The sequence below is a fragment of the Cavia porcellus genome, unplaced genomic scaffold (assembly GCF_034190915.1).
Source record: "Cavia porcellus strain 051 isolate PalLab524CR breed Dunkin Hartley unplaced genomic scaffold, mCavPor4.1 scaffold_15, whole genome shotgun sequence".
NCBI classification, from domain to species: Eukaryota; Metazoa; Chordata; class Mammalia; order Rodentia; family Caviidae; genus Cavia; species Cavia porcellus.
Window position 1 is genome coordinate 67861375 of NW_026947498.1, and position 16134 is coordinate 67877508.

At 41.2% G+C, this 16134-nt stretch overlaps 1 protein-coding gene and 1 pseudogene across 3 annotated transcripts in view; one reads left to right on the plus strand and one right to left on the minus strand.

Moving 5' to 3' along the window:
* Ildr1 (immunoglobulin like domain containing receptor 1) overlaps positions 1-7578 on the minus strand; it is a 31003-nt gene extending 23425 nt beyond the window's left edge. For all 3 annotated transcript variants that reach the window (XM_063225076.1, XM_013151837.3, XM_013151836.3), the window contains exon 1: positions 7351-7578. In XM_063225076.1, coding sequence (XP_063081146.1) covers positions 7351-7405 — 55 coding nt within the window. In that variant the 5' untranslated portion in view covers positions 7406-7578. The remainder of the gene's footprint in view (positions 1-7350) is intronic.
* Positions 7579-14412: 6834 nt separating this feature from the next.
* Positions 14413-15464, plus strand: LOC100724845 (ribosome biogenesis protein BRX1 homolog; annotated as a pseudogene).
* The last annotated feature ends 670 nt before the right edge of the window (positions 15465-16134 follow it).

The following is a 16134-nucleotide window of genomic DNA, read 5'->3' on the forward strand; positions in this document are numbered from 1 at the left end:
ATCTGACCCTTTTGCAGGAGGAGAATGGGGACAAAGGTGATCACCTTGATTACAAACACACTCAGCTCACCTTACATGAATACCCTTATTATTGGCACACCCTGTGTGGTGACCAACTCACCTTTGCTAACGTCAGTGCTGGGTTTGCTGCCACAATATTCTTTGATCTTCTCTCTTACTATTTCATTCCCAGCATGAATTTTTAAGCTTTAAAACATGCCAGCTACCCACGTATTCTGAGCACACTGAGCTCACTCACAATTCCTTTAAGGGATCTACCAACCCGACAACACTGGCACAGATCTTACACCTTCACTCTACACACACACACACACACACACACACACACACACACACACACACACAGCCAGTGAGGAAGAGTCCTAAGTATTAACAACCCAACTATTGCTTCTGCTGACCTCAGCATCTACTATGCACTGGGTGGTAGATATTATTTATCTACTATTCTCAAACAGTCCCCCTTCCAGAGACAGTATCAGCTCTACAAGTTTATGTGGACAAAAGTTCAGCAGGTTTAATCCCAAGTCCCTGTGTGCTCAACAACATATACCTAACCCAAATAGTACGTGTCAGGTCTTGCTGACACCAAAACATAATTTTCCCCAGGCTGACAAACTTCATCTGTGAAAGTACAAGCCAGGCACCCAACTTTCGAAAGAGCAGTAGGATTCTCCAGACTGGCAGGGAGACAAAGGAAGTAGCAAAAAACCCATGCAAAGGCAAACATCTTCAATTTTTCTTTTTCTTTAGCCTCCAATCAGTTTGTGCAACCAATCACTCTAGACATTCATAGCACTCAGTGGGTAGGGTTATGGAGAAGAGACCAAACACCAGAAGAATCTGGGCTGAAAATCCGAGCAGGTTCAAAAAGAGAAATACCCTGATTATAGATACCTTGGTTTCATCTTTGCATTTTCAAACTCAGCTCCAAAATTTTCTAAATTCTTGACTTTTCTTCATCCTGTAGCATCTCCTTCTCCTCAATTCACTGTCACATAAATCTCTATCTCTATCATTTTCTCCTATTGAAAACTTTTAAGTCTGGAGTCTGAATTCTACTCTTATATTCTGTCTTTACTTCCCATCCTAAATTATATAACTAAGTTATAGCCAAAATTTGGTTTCTGGGTGCATGAAAAATTGGGATGACTGAAATTTCTTTCTTTTTTGTATTTTTCCTTTTTATCGGTACCGGGGATCGAACTCACGACTGCCTGCTTGCAAGGCAGGTGCTTATGCCGCTGAGCTAAATCCCCAGCCCCAATGACTGCAATTTCTGCCTCACAGATTTATGGTCAGGAGAAACACATCCAACTTAGCAAAGACCCTGGCACACAGGCAGATAGTCAATAAATATTAACTCTTACTTACATCATTTGGACTTATTTGTCTAACTTAGGAGGCTGAGATCCACTAAGGTCAACATATAAAAAAATCATTTTAAAGAATTAAAATTGTACAAATATAAATAAACTACCACTACAGTCTTCTCTTTGCAAAATGAATTAATGGATTACAAGCTTTGTAGCTTTGTACTCCAGAAAATTCATTCACAGTTTGCCTCTGTGAAAGAGGAAGGGAGTGAGAAGATCTGTCACTTACAAGTAGAAAGGAAACTTCAAATGAGATCTTAGAGGTGATGGGAAGGGGAGGGAAAGGGGATTCTCTATTTCCCACCATGAGGTGCTTTCCAAGATCTTACTGCCATGCTAAGTGGGGACTACCGTTCTTCACTAAAGCAGAAGGAAAATACACTGATGAAAGCAGAGGAGTTTGTCAACTAAATACCATATATTTCCAAATATGCATTCAATTTTGTATATGCTTTTTATAGTTGACCGCTTCTGTGCATTATCAGATTGGACAAGATATCACAGTGTTTGAAGATATCTACACAGCATAGAGATACAGGAACAAATGAAAACAAAACAAAGATTTTTTAAAAATTAAGAACTATTTTGTGGGGGGAACTAGACTGTATCCCTCTATTCCACACAAGTGTTCTTCATGAAAGAAGGTGTGCTATAGTTTGAACCTGGAATTCTCAAAAGACCATGTGTTAGAGGCTTGGTATTCAGCAAGGGATGCCACTGGGAGGTGGCTTCAGGTCATAGTGGGGAGTGCCATCAAAGGGCACTGTGGAATACTAGTTTTCTCCTCCCTGTCTTTACTTCCCAAATGCTTTGCTCTATCATGCTTGCCTGCCACTACAGGCCCAAAAGCAGTGGGTCCAACCAACCACGGACTGAACTCTCCAAAGCCATGAGCCAAAATAAGTCTTTTCTCTCTCTTCACTAATAATCTCAGGGATCTTGTTACAGTCATGCAGAGCTGACTAACATAGGGGTGCAGAGCATGGCTTTTTCCTGGGGGTGGTAATGGTTATGGTGCTGACACTGAAGAGAATTCTTGAGTTCTGCACTTTTTTCAAATACATAGGCACCCTGACTCCATTCAGCAGGTTAACAAAAAGTACACAGCTTCAATCTTATCAGAATTTATGTCCTTGCAAGTTATTTCCTCAAGTATATTTGCCATCGGTATCTGCTATCTTTCCTTAGATAACAGTGCAAATATGAGAAGAATCAAGGGAAAATGGACAGGCAATGAGCAGTGGATTAGAAGGAAGAGATGTGATGGGAGAGGAGAAATAGGACTGAGGAACGTGGGACAAGTAGGGGAGGAATTGTGCCAGACACTGTGTGTTTAACAAAGGTCTGGTATGTGCTGTGCAACAGTGCTAGACTGAGGGGGAGCTGAGTTAAGCATGTTGCTCCCTAAAGAGGATAGAGACGCACATCTAGCACTTAACTGTTTTCTTACATGACATTGTCTTATTACGTTGTCTTTTTTAATTTTTGTAAAAATATAGGAGATAAATCCTCAGGTTAATTTGATCAAGGCCACATAGCCAGTAACTAGCAAAGATAAACTAAGCTTAGCTCTTTAAAATCCAACAGCCTACATCATTTTTGCTCCGCTATCCTGACTTTCAGAGAAGTTTTCTAAATGTTTAAGATTTAACCCTTTGAAGAATATTCAAAAATTGAAGGTACATTTACAAACATTTTAATCATTTTATATAGAAATATTCCCCCTCTCTAAACAAATAATATAAAATAAGAAAAAAAAAACCCTCCAAATAAAGAAGGGTAAAAGTAAAAAGTCCTCACTCTGCATTTTAGTCTCTAGAATCCAGAAGAACCACTTTTGACAATTTGTTGTACAACCCGTTACCTTCTCCTATGCTATTTTAATATATTAACCATATTTTTTTTATATTAACCATATTATGTACATAAACTTTGACGTTTGTATTTTTCAGACTAGTAATATACATATAATTATATTCTTTACCAGCACATATAGATCTAATATTTTAGTGGTTGTATGAAAATTTAGTCAGTGGATAAACACATTTTTCTATCAACATTTAGCTTGCTTCTGATTTTTGACTGTTATAAACAAGGCTGATATGAATTACTGAAATACTATTTTTTTTTTTTTTTTTTGTCTTTTTCCTTTTTATCAGTACCGGGGATTGAACTCACGATTGCCTGCTTGCAAGGAAGGTGCTTATGCCGCTGATCTAAATCCCCAGTCCCCAAATACTTTTATATAAGTATAAAATACATACTTTTATTCCAGCAGAATACATTTTATATGCATACTTTGATTCCTGCAGAATGTTTCTCAGAGTGAGTTTATTCTCTAAGAGAATAAGCCCTTTATTTTTCAATAGATACTTCAGAAATTTATGTTGTCTAAAACAGTGACAGCCCCATGCCACACCATAAATCTTTCCAGAAGAGGAAAATTTCAATCTGAAAAATTTAGGTAAGAAAAGCCGCTCAGGTGGTTTGAACTTGACATTCCTTTGATTACCACAGGAAGAAGACAAGACCTTGTTGAGAGGCAGATATGTGGGGTTTCCCAAAGTCATTCACCCAGGTTAGTGACTCATGTCACCACACACTAATTTCAGAGCACATGCAAATTTGGACCCCACCAGAGTGCTCACATTTTCATTCATTTCTGAATACCTCCTTTGAGCCAGGCATTGGTCCAGAGAGTAGGGGTACAGTAGAAAGCACAAAGAGAAGGTCTCTGTACTCCTGGAACGTATACTTTTGATAGACTAGTCAAAGTAAACAAGTAAACAGATGAAATACTTTCTATCATGGATAATATATCTTATAATGATGCTCAAAACTACTAGAGCATTGTATATTAAATCTTATGACTGCACAGTAAGGAACTGGACAGATATATGTCCTCAAATGGCCTGATGGCTTCTCTTGGTTGTTTCAAATTTTAATTCAAGCCCTAAATCTAAGTTGTCATCCTTCTGTACAAACCTGAGCTCTCCCACCCACCTTAGTGAATGGACAAGATGGAACAACAGGGCTCATCCTTGGAATCACTTTCCCCCTTACCCTGCCTACACAGTCTGTCATTGAACTGGATTTATCTGTCTCCTAAACAAGTTGGGGTTTCTCTCTTTATCCATCTTTGCAACCATTCCAGTGCAAGCTACCATTACTGCCAACCTGCACACCGCGTTAACCAAACTAATCAGTTCTCCTCCATGTGAGTTCTACCTGCTGGTCATGTTTTTTTTTTTTTTTTTTTTTTTTTTTTTTTTTTAATTTTATTTAAGGAGGAAAAAAAACAGAGAAAGGGTACAAGTTATACAGATTTACAGAAAAAAATAAACAGTAGGAAATCACTAGTTAATGGATTACATATTGTCATCTTAAAATAATTGTTCAAGTCACAAAATTATAGCATGTAAAGTGGACATTCTAACAGTGAGACTACAAACAGTTCTGTTCAATGATCCAATAAAACTCAGTGATATCATTTTCTATCTTATACTGGTCATCTCTCAATTCTTCCTCTTGGAAGGTATACTGTTATAATAATGAAAAGCTTCCCAGCAGTCATCTCACTGTTCAGTTTCTTAGCCACAGGCAAAGGAAGAGTTACTCTCTTTAAGATTAGCTTCAAACAATCCTATGTGGAACCAAGTCACAAGCAGCATTATCTCCATGGCTAATATGCATGAATCTCTCCCTTACTGTGCAAGCACTGTACAAAGTGCATTCAAACCTTATTTTTTGAGACAGGGTCTTGCCATGTAGTTTGGACAGTCTTGAACTACACTGTAGCCCAGGTTGGCTGGGAATTCAAAGTGATCCTCCTGCCTCAGCCTCCCAAGTGCTAGAATTACAGGCGTGCACCATCACATGTGGCTAAAACCTTCATTTTAATTAAGCTTCACTAAACCTTATGACATATGTACTTTATCACCCCTATTTACTGGAGGCTTTGAACCGTAATGTTGCCCAGAGTTGCACAAATACTTCTGATACAAATCCATGTTAAATAGCTGGATGCAGCTTTATTCACGTCTGCACATATGCAGGGAAAGTATCTGCTAAAATAGCAATGTCCCCCTGTAGGTGTTGGAGTTAAACAGTTAAAATTTCAATTTATCTGTGAAATGAAACTGATGGTCACTTAAGACTTTTTCGCTTTTGGTACCCACTGGTTCTAAAACCTGTCACATAGGCAGGTTTCCATTCAAGGACTGCCAAGCAAAAACCAGAGTCAGTATCACTATGCTACTCCAGTGTTCCTGCTGCCAACATGGTGTGACTGCTGCATAGACACGGGGAGCCATGCTTTCCACAGGCCCTGTCCAGCTGCCCACTGTAAGAACATAATCTTTGAATCTTTGGTTATAATCACTATATTTGAAAAAGGTTCAATGTTCAACATTCTTCATAAAAGTTCGGCAGTTTTTTAGAACATTACGCTGTTGGTTTAAGAATTGGAATTGATAACCAAGGAGGATTTTAATCTGTAAGGTTTCTTTTTTAAATTTATTGATCCATATAATTGCTGTCTTTGAAATCTTAATTTTACAGATGGGGTAACCCCAGGACAGAGGTGACAGCAAATTCTGTTTTTCTGAAAACACAGATCAAATAGCTCCAGAAATTTCTGGCTGCTGTAAAATTTGAGATGAAAATGCAAAGCAAACCCTGCAAAGCTGTGGGAGTTTTCTGAATGTGCATTCACAGTTTAAGATGGCTGCTGTGGTGGAATTTGACGGACTCAAATTTAGGTGACATTAAGTCCACTTCCTAGTGCACTGTGAGTATCTGACATCTAGTATTGTTGCTTTCAGATGATTAACAGGTCCTCTGTCCCGCAAAAAGTCTCATAAGGCCTCGGGACTACTAATTTTCCAGGTTTCTTATCCTTTTACGATCCTCCCTTTTATTCTTAGCATTAAGCTTGAGTGACTGTAGAATCCTACCTGAGCAAGATTTGGTTTCACCTGAGCAATTCTCAGGTCCTCTCAATCTTATAAAAGAAAACTGTGCCTCCATCTTCATATTACCTTTTTCCCTTAAAAAACATTCAAGACTCAGATTGGTCTGCAAGCAAACTCCAAGCTGACCTTAAAGATAAAGAGGGCAGCTACTCATAAAAGGGTGGAGAAAAAGTAAAATGAAATAAAACAGGGTGGAACCACCAAGGAAACTCATAATTCTTGTTTGCAGAGTCACTCCAGCACCCTAATTTGCAAAGGATTGAAAGTGCCTGCACGTTTTGTCACTTACTGTCCTTTTCTGCCTTGTGTCACTCACACAGATACGCCAAGACACACACAGAACTGTGACAGAGAGCAGAGGGGTTGGTGTGGTGGCTAAAAGCTTAATGCTGGTGCCACAGGTAATTGGGCACCTAAGGGAAAACTATGATCAAGAGGCAGAGCAAAGGAAGTGGGTGGGTACAAAGAGAGTAGAAAAGTGACCCAACACGAGGCCCACGTCGGGGTCCTGTAACACAGACTCTGAACCCTGTCAACTGTCCCTTTGCTCACGACCCAGAACCTCCCAGGAAGGAAACAAATTCACTCTGGGCCGGTATGGTTGTCACTATTTTAGAACCTAAAAGCAAGTATCAGATGAAAAAGAAAAATAGGAATATCACGAATAATGCTTTTGCCTCGCTTTAGAGATCAAGAAACGCCCACTGACTGTTGGAGGGGGGGTCCAAAGGTACTGGATTTCTTTCTTTCTTGCACCTGTTGCAGAAGGGCCCGTCTGGACTTACAAAAAGAGGAAAACAACAGGTCCCACAGGCAGAAACTCGATTCAGTCCCCGGACCTGCTGGTGCCCTAGCAAGTGCCACCGCCACCGAAGCTCAGCCCAGGCCGCCACTGCTCTGCCGGTGACCAGCTCTGCAAGGCCAGACAACAATGGCTCCCTGTCTCCTTGGGCCCAGGTGGGTCCCATCTTTCCGCGGCTCACCTCCTGGGAGCCAGGTGAGGAGCAGCAGCCACGGCGCGGGCAGCTCCGGGCCCATGCCGACCTCGGTCCGGCCCCTTTCAGCTCAGGGGCTGTGGGCCATGGTGTCTTTTCCCATCAGCCGCCGCCGCTGGACGCCACTCTCAGGGACCCTGGGTTTTCCCGTCCCGGCGGGCGGCGCAGCGCCACAGCCGGCCGCCGCGCTCTCCCGCAGGTGCACCCGCCCCTCCGCACCTGCGGCGCCCGCGGGGCCCTAACCCCGCCCCGCCCCGCCCCCGCCCCCGGGCTTCCTGCCCCGCCCCCGCCCCACCCGCAGCGCGGCCACCTGAGCCTCCCCCAGGGCTGCCGGGCGAGTCCTTTCCTGCTGGCCGCACGAAAAAGTTGCAGGTTTTTTTCCCCCCCAAACTTCCTGGGCCCTCTCACCCTTGCAAATTTCTCCTCCTCTGTAGAATTCTGTGCATATAAGCTTGTAGGATGTATTTCTGTCCCTCTTTTTGCCTTTTTTGGGCGGCGGGGGGAGGGGTAAAAACACACTCATGAAGCTTATATGTATAGTATCTGTTCAGGTTTTCTACAAATGAATGATTCTAGAAAATAGGATAGGACCCGGAGGTACAAATTTAATTGTCCACACTTATAAACATTAATAGACACTCATTACAGAAAAATACAAGTCTCCCATCTCCCACAGGTAGCCAGAGTTACTATTAGTAAATCTTTTTTGTTTTCCCCATCCTGCATTGTCCCTCAGCAGCCCCTTGCAGAGTGGGCCCCTCCAGGGTCAAGGGCTTGACCTCTGACCTTAGAAAGACAGCTCGTCTCTGCACCAGGACACTTAGGTCACCCAGTTTCTTCTATAGTGGGAACCTGAGGCAGAAGGAGAGGGTAACAGGAGGCTGGTATACCTGTCTTCAGAAGGCCAAGAAAGGACATTAACTTGGGAAATCCGCACTGTGCTGGACAATGCAAACAGTCATTGTATCCACATACAGCATCTCTTATCAGGGATTTTTTTAATTGACTCTACTCTCCCTTCTGTAATGAACACCCTCCTCTCCTCAGGCATCACCTTTCTCTTGAAGAGTAGAAGTTTAAAGATGCACTCACTGAACATAGTTCAGGAGGCTTTCATCCTGTCCTGGAACTTCAGGGTCACTATTATTTTTCCTAAGCACCCTTCCCGCCCTAACGTGCTGTGAAGGGTCCTTTTCACCAGTGCTGCTGGCAACCATTATTTCTGCTCCCCCCAGAGGAAAATGCTTGTCTTGGATCTGGGCTACACTCTCAATCAGCCCTTCTTTCCTTTGAGCTCTGGTTTCCCCAGTGGGCCATTTCACATTAAATGTTTTTCTTGTAGTCTCTTCTCTTCCAGAAAATAGGAAGTAAATTCAAGAAGTGTATGGCCAGAGGCAGGTGACAAAGTAGTGTAGGAGCCTTTCCAGTGATTTTCCCTGGTGGAACCCCAGCACCACAGCCGCAGGAGGCAACAGTCTCACTGGAAACTCTCCAAAGACCCTGCATGTGCTCCGGTGGCCTCCTGACAGTCTATGACCATAAGGGATTCCTGTGGCTTCTGACTTTGTGAACTGTCCCCAGCAATGCCAATCTAAAAAGTATAAGCCCTCTCCTCACGTTCCTCCCATGCCCCTTAGCCCTAGCTTTTGGTCCTCCCTGAAGCAATCATTTCTCTGTGCTTGTTCCATGGAACAGTAGTCAAGGGATTTTAATAGGTGGCATATTTTTAAAAAGACTCTAAGATCAAATCTATTTGAGAAGGCCAGATTAAACTAAATCAAAGTTTTACAAGACTGATTAAGTCCTCAGGGAGCAACTATACATTTGAGGCTCCGGGGAAATATGGCATGCACCATCATCCAGAGTTATTCACCTGCAAAAGTCTTTTTGTCTCATATACATTTTAAGGCACATATTTCATAGAGCACATGTTGGGAAATTCTGGTGGTGTGAACCCAACATAAGTGGTAGTGGGGGATAAATTAGAAACCTTTGTAGAAACAAACAAAAAATACTTTAATAAAGATTATTGCATAAATGTAATTATAATAAAGTTTTCCTTATTTTCTCTTGGGAATTACACATTTAGTTTAATACTTTTGTAGTGATTAATTTTATATCTGTTTTCCGCCTGCTACAGGCATCTTTTTTATTTACTTTTGCTATGTACTTTGTATTAAGCATTGTTCTTAATGTTTTACATTAAAGTTGTTACATCAAAGTTGTTACATCAAGAGTTGTATAACATAGCAACTTTTATTATCAACCTCATTTTATGCATGTGGAAACAGAGATCCAAAGAAATAACAAAGTCACAGAGCAAGTAAATGGTGGCGCAGTGAGACGGTGATGCAGTCAGATTCCATACTTTATGCTTTTAGCTGTTGTACCATAGACTGTCACCTGCTATGTCTCAGCCTGTATTTATAGCTGTGTGACTCAATCAGTGTGGACTAAGGCAGTTTTCCTCCCCCACACACAAGTCATTTAGCTTTATACAAACAAAAACCCAATTCCAAGCTCTGGGCTGTCCCAGGCCTGTCGTTGTTTAGTCACGTGCTATTGGTTCAATGAAAATGAGGTAAAAGTACATATTTTTCTCAGCAAAATAAACAGTTCTTTCATTGCTAAATATAAAAGTCACTGGGCCTGCTGATAGTGAGAGACAGCTATGCTCCTATACAAAGTAACAATAATAGTTACCATTTATTAACAGTTACATGGTGTTAGGCAGTGTTCTAAGCATTTTTTTTTTTTTTTTGGTATGGATCTTCTCAACAAGTCTATGAGGCACTAACTACCCTCATCTCTACTTTACAGATGAGAAACTTGGGATACCCAGATTTACTCAATTTATAAATAGCAGAAATGAGATTCAAATTCAGGCAATTCATTCTCGGAGCATATACTTTTAATCACTATCATATTTGTGCTGTGCTTTTGTGTTGACTGATTACAGAGTACTAAGCTGTAATCTCATCCCTTATAATCATACTTTGTAGTTGGAACTACGTCCATGAATCTTTCCAAATACTGTATGCTTTCTAAATACTGAGTATGTATGTGCCCATGAATTCAAGATATAATGTAGCACTTGCTCATTTCTAAGAATAGAAATTATTTGTTGAGCCAGAAGAAAGAAAATGAAGAATAATGTAAGTAAAAAGCACACACCAGGAGACAGGGCTGAAGGCAAGTACGAAATGCTAGAAGATTTGAACTAGGCTTTAGGCATCTTTATATGGCCATCTTCGACCATAAGATCTGCTATGACAAATATTTGTTTAGCTCTTTATCAATAGTTCCTGTAGGAAGTGATATCTGGTCCAGATTTGAAAATAAATAAAACTTTGCCATAGTGAACTTTGCCAAGCAGAAAGACCAGTATGTATAAAAATCACAGCCCCAGGGAGTAGCAAACCCAGACAATAAGTACTTCGGTTTTGCTAGATTAGTTTGTTAGAGAGCTTGCAGGGGTGAATAATGGCCTGCATATGACTAGCTGGACATCTAAGACTTTATAGAGTGGAAAACGGGGAGCTAAAAAAGCATTTTAAGTTGATGAAGCAAGATCAGAACCATTTTAAAAGATAAATGTGGCAGCGGGGAGAAGAATGGTGGGCAGGTATTGAGATCTAAACAAGGGGGTCTATTTAGGAAACTTGGGGGAGAGGAGAAGGGCAGAACCAAAGTATCTCTAAGTTTGACCTCCTTTAGAGAAGACTTTTTTTTTTTGTATTTTTACCGGTACCAGGGATCAAACTCACGACCCACAGTTGCAAGACAGGCGCTTATGTGCTGAGCTAAATCCCTAGCCCCCAGAGAAGACTCTTGCTGGGATCCAATCATTCTAAGCAGAGATCTGTGTTTTGCTGAAGTCACGAAGCCAAGGAACTTTCACCTCCCATGCAACACTTCAGAATACAATTCTATCAATCTCTTTTCTTTTCTTTTCCTTTCCCTTTTCTCTTTTTCAGTACTGAGAACTGAACCAAGAACTTTGCACTGAGATACACATCCCCAGTCTTTATCTCCTCCTCTCCTCCCCCTCCCCCTCCCCTCCCCCTCCCCTCCCCCTCCCCCTCCTCCTCTCCTCCTCCTCCTCATCATCATCATCTTCATCATCATCATCTTCATCATCATCATCATCTTGTTTTGCTAAATCACTAAATTGCCAAGATTGGGCTCAAATTTGAATTCTCTTGCCTCAGCCTCCTGGAATTCTGGTATCCCAGGTGAATGTCACCATGTCCAAATGGAGCGCTGCTTTCCTAGGTGCTGTAGTTTGGATCTTCAATGCCCCCAAAGGCTTGGTCACTGCAGTGGCAGAGGGAATTGGTGGGGCCCGAGTCACTGCGGGAGGAGGAGGTCACTGAGTCACTGGGGGTGTGCCTTCAAAGGAGAGAGTAGCACTCTGCCTCTTCCTCTTTCTCTTTCTCACTTCTGTTCTGAGGAGGGTGATTTGTTCCACCCTGTGCTTCTGCCAGGATGTCCTGTGTCTCCACAGGCCGTGAGGTCAATCTGTGATGGATTGAAATCACAAAACTCTGAGTCAAAAATCAGTCTTTCCTCTTTTTGATTCATCTCAGCTGGGTTTTTTTAGTCATGGAAAACTATGCTGGAGCCACAAGAAAGAGATCCCAGTCTTCAGATTATATCAACAAAGGCCTAGACGCTGTCTGTTGGCAGCCCACCCTAGACAATGTGAAGTTCATAACATGGGGAGGGCAAACAGAAACAGTACTACTCATCTGAACGCTTTTCCCCTTCAATGTCATTGGCATGTGTTTCCTACCACTCTCTGTGCATCCTCTTCTTGACTGAAATGCGAGGGACTGTGATTAGCAGATATGAATTCCTCCTGCTGAATCACGCTACTGCTCACTAAAGCCAACCATGGACACACTGGTTTCAATAGGGTCTTTCCCACTATCTCTGTGAACTCATCCCCAGAACAAGGAAATGATAGGGATCCCCCCACCATATGGTGCTTGTTGACTTCCTAACCAACCCCACATTGCTGATTAGACTCAGGGGTTTTTTAATAAGAAGGGCTTAGTCCCTGAACATTTTAGTAGAACATTTGTAGAACATGTTTAGTAGAACATTCAGTAGAATATTCAGTTATTCCAGCCCACCCCAGACAATCTGATTGAGTCTATGGAGAGACCCTGCAAACAGTTATTTTTTTTAAAATGGTGATTCTAATGTCCACTCAAAGTTGAAAATACAGTTAAAGGGTGAGCTGAGTGTGAGAATGCCCCACACATCGGTGACAAGTAGGGTATTCCCCAGGGCAGTCCCTAAATAGGATACTTTTCCAACATATTTTCTATCTCAGTTTCTTATTTGTAGCTTTACTTAGCCACTACCTACTTATACTGATAATATAGGAGAATTTCTACTCCACAGAGCATGACACAGAGATGCGTTCTTGTTTTTCCATCAGAATAACACAACAATCTCTTGGTTCAGTTTGATGGCCTTGAATCTCAGGACATTATTTTCAAGGTTCTGTTTAAGCAAGTAACAAAATCTCTCTAAATTTTAGTTTCTTTATTTGTAACAAAGTATTTACCTAGATCAGCAGTTTTCATATTGTGTTTTTAGAAGTTCTGACACAATACCAGGAAAAGTGGACCAAATGATCTAGAATACTGACAGCAAGCCTTTTAGAGCTTACAATGATCATGAACACCCACAGCAACACACATGCCATATGCTCACAACCACTGGTCTAGAAGTATTTTCCAGAATCAATATTCTGTATTACTAAATTTTATGGGAATGGATTGAAGCAACCACCAAAGTCTACAATAAACCCTATGGCTTGTGGCCTTTCAAAGATAATACATAACAACTGCTGTAGACTGAATGCTACATCTCTACAAAATTCATCTGTTAAAATTTAATCTGTCATTTAAAGTCTTTGGGAGGTGATTAGTCGTAAAGATGAAGCCTTCATGAATTGGATTAGTGCCCTTTTAAGAGAGACCCTGAGAACTCCCTCTTTCTTCCTTGAAAGGGCTCCATAGAGAATGGCCACCTCTGACTCAAGAAGTAGGTCCTCATCAGACACTGAATCCATCAGCATCTCGATCTTGGATTTCTTAGCTTTTATTTCATTTTTATCGGTACCAGGGATCAAACTCATGACCGCCTGCTTGCAAGGCAGGTGCTTATGCCGCTGAGCTAAATCCCCAGCCCTCCATAGCAGTTTTTAATAGCAGCTCAAATGACTAAGACACTACTCTTTATCTCATCAGGTATTACAAACTGTCTGTTTGTAGGCCAAATCCAGCACACAAACCTCTGTATGTGTGTCCAATGAATGCTTTTTTCTTTCCTTAATATTTCTTGATGACATTTGAAATCTGAAGTAAAGGACAATTCTCAAAGAATCAAAATGATGGAGAAGCGATGAGGGGCAAAGTACAGCTCCTCTAGGACCTGGACTCCAGACACCTGCAATATAACAATTTGGTGAAGAGAAAAAGGAAGCAGATCTCCAGGAACGGGAAAGAACTGACAGGAAAATTAGAAAAGCTAGAGAAATGCAGCAAAATGCAGAGCAAAGGATGAAGCCTTTGGAAGGTGACCAAGGCTCCTGGAGAGATGAATTGACTCCACAGACCCAAGGTAAGCCTCCAGCATCCAGAGATGCTCCACAGAGAAGCAGCGGACCAGGCTGGCAGCACTAGTCCCAAGAAAAGGCCAGATCTATTGTAAATCGCAAATACAGGGTGGGGTTTTACTCAGAAGTGACTCCTTCCACGTCTTAAGAGTTGGAGAAGAAATCCAGTGCAGCACCTGCTGTTCTGCAAGAGAGTGCTCAATCAGGTGCCATTTCAGGAAAGGGCTGCATAAGACTGAGCCACAGAGCAACTACAAAACCCCTTCAAGGGCCCCAGTACAGCCTCTCACAGGGATGAGGTGAGGGCTAGCCACAGGAGGCGGAACAGAAAAGAATGGGCTAGATGGTAGAGAACGGAGAGATTAGTGAGTGACAGCACCGGAAGTACGGTCAAGAGTAAACTGTGCGGAGGCAAGATGGCTGCCGCCAAGAGGAAACGGGCGGGGACTTGCGGTTCGAACGAAGAAAGCAAAAAGAAACAAAAGATGCGGATCTCCTCGTTGGCTGTGGCAGAAGAGATGAAGGAAGCAGAGAGAGACTGTATCCCAGGCCCTGTTTCCAAGGGCAAGTGGAAAAATGAGGAACGAATTCTTACCTTCCGGAGGAATAAATTTCAGAACAAGACATTTAACGCAGGATTCGAGAACCTTGATGCCTCATTCTAAAGCACATACTAAAATGGGTCGTAAAGATAAATTATTTGTGATTCATGAGGTCTGGGAAGTGAAAACTTGCAATAAACGCATCTATTTTGAAGCTAAGAAAAAACAAGATCTTTATATGTGGGTTTCAAATTCACCTCATGGGCCTTCTGCTAAATTCCTTGTTCAAAATATCCATACCCTAGCTGAACTAAAGATGACTGGAAACTGTTTGAAAGGTTCTTGGCCACTTTTGTCTTTTGACCCTGCTTTTGATGAATTGTCACATTACGCTTTGTTAAAAGAACTCTTAATTCAGATTGTTAGTACACCATGGTACCATCCCAAAAGCCAGCCATTTGTGAGCCATGTATTTACTTTCACCATTTTGGATAATAGCATATGGTTTTGGAACTTCCAGATCATAGATGAAGATGCTCAACTTGTAGAAATAGGACCTCATTTTGTCTTAAATCTGATAAAGGTTTTTCAGGGAAGTTTTGGAGGACCAACTTTATATGAAAGTCCTCAATACCAGTCACGTAACATGCATCAATGGATCAAAAGATCAGTGGATCATAAGATGCATTACAGTTGCAAAATACAAAGAGAAGCAGCAAGTAAAAGAGGTACAGAAACTGAGAAAGCCAAAGACTGTTCTTCCACATGATCCTACTGAAGATGTTTTTGTTATACCAGCTGAGGAAAAACCAGTAGAAATACAACGGGTAAAACCAGAGCCAAAAGTTGATTTAAAAGCATGGAAAAAAAGGATTTACAAAAGACAAAAATTGAAACAGAAGGTGAACAGTGGAGGTGCAAAATGAATAAATGGATAACTAAGTTGTTTTCCAATTAATGTATATTTATTTTCTATTCAGTGTGTAAATACATCTATTATCATGGACTGCCTTATGTCTAACTAGTGGGCCATTTAAAAGAAAAAATACCTTACAATCAGTGGTGTTTATCTTTTTGAAAACAAAGCACTGTATCACCAGAACTCATCAGTTAACTTTGCACTTCTTTTCAGAGTTTGTTTGCTGTCATTGAAATCTTTTTCCTTTTTTAAAAAATTTATTTTCACTGAAAATTTAGCATGCTTAATTTAGGCTTGTTTTCTTGTTTAGGATTTTGGGTATAAGGAATTAAAGTCTACATGGTGAAGGCACACATGCATACTTATCTTTATTGTGGCACTGTTTTGCAGTAACCAAGCAGGAGCGCAGAAGAATAAATAAAGGAAATGTAGTACTTTTGCAGGACAATGCATGGAGCTGGAGACCATTATGCTAAGTGAAATAAGCCACTTACAAGTACCACTTATTTTCCCTAATATGGGGAATGTAAAAAAAGACGACATGAAAGTAGAAGGGAGACTTTTACGCAAGGAAGGAATAAGAGATGCGTAAGGAGGGTAATGGGGTGAGTACTGTGTGCTCAGAATTATAAAAATACCACATCAAATACTCTATAAAAATAGGTAATAACAAAAAT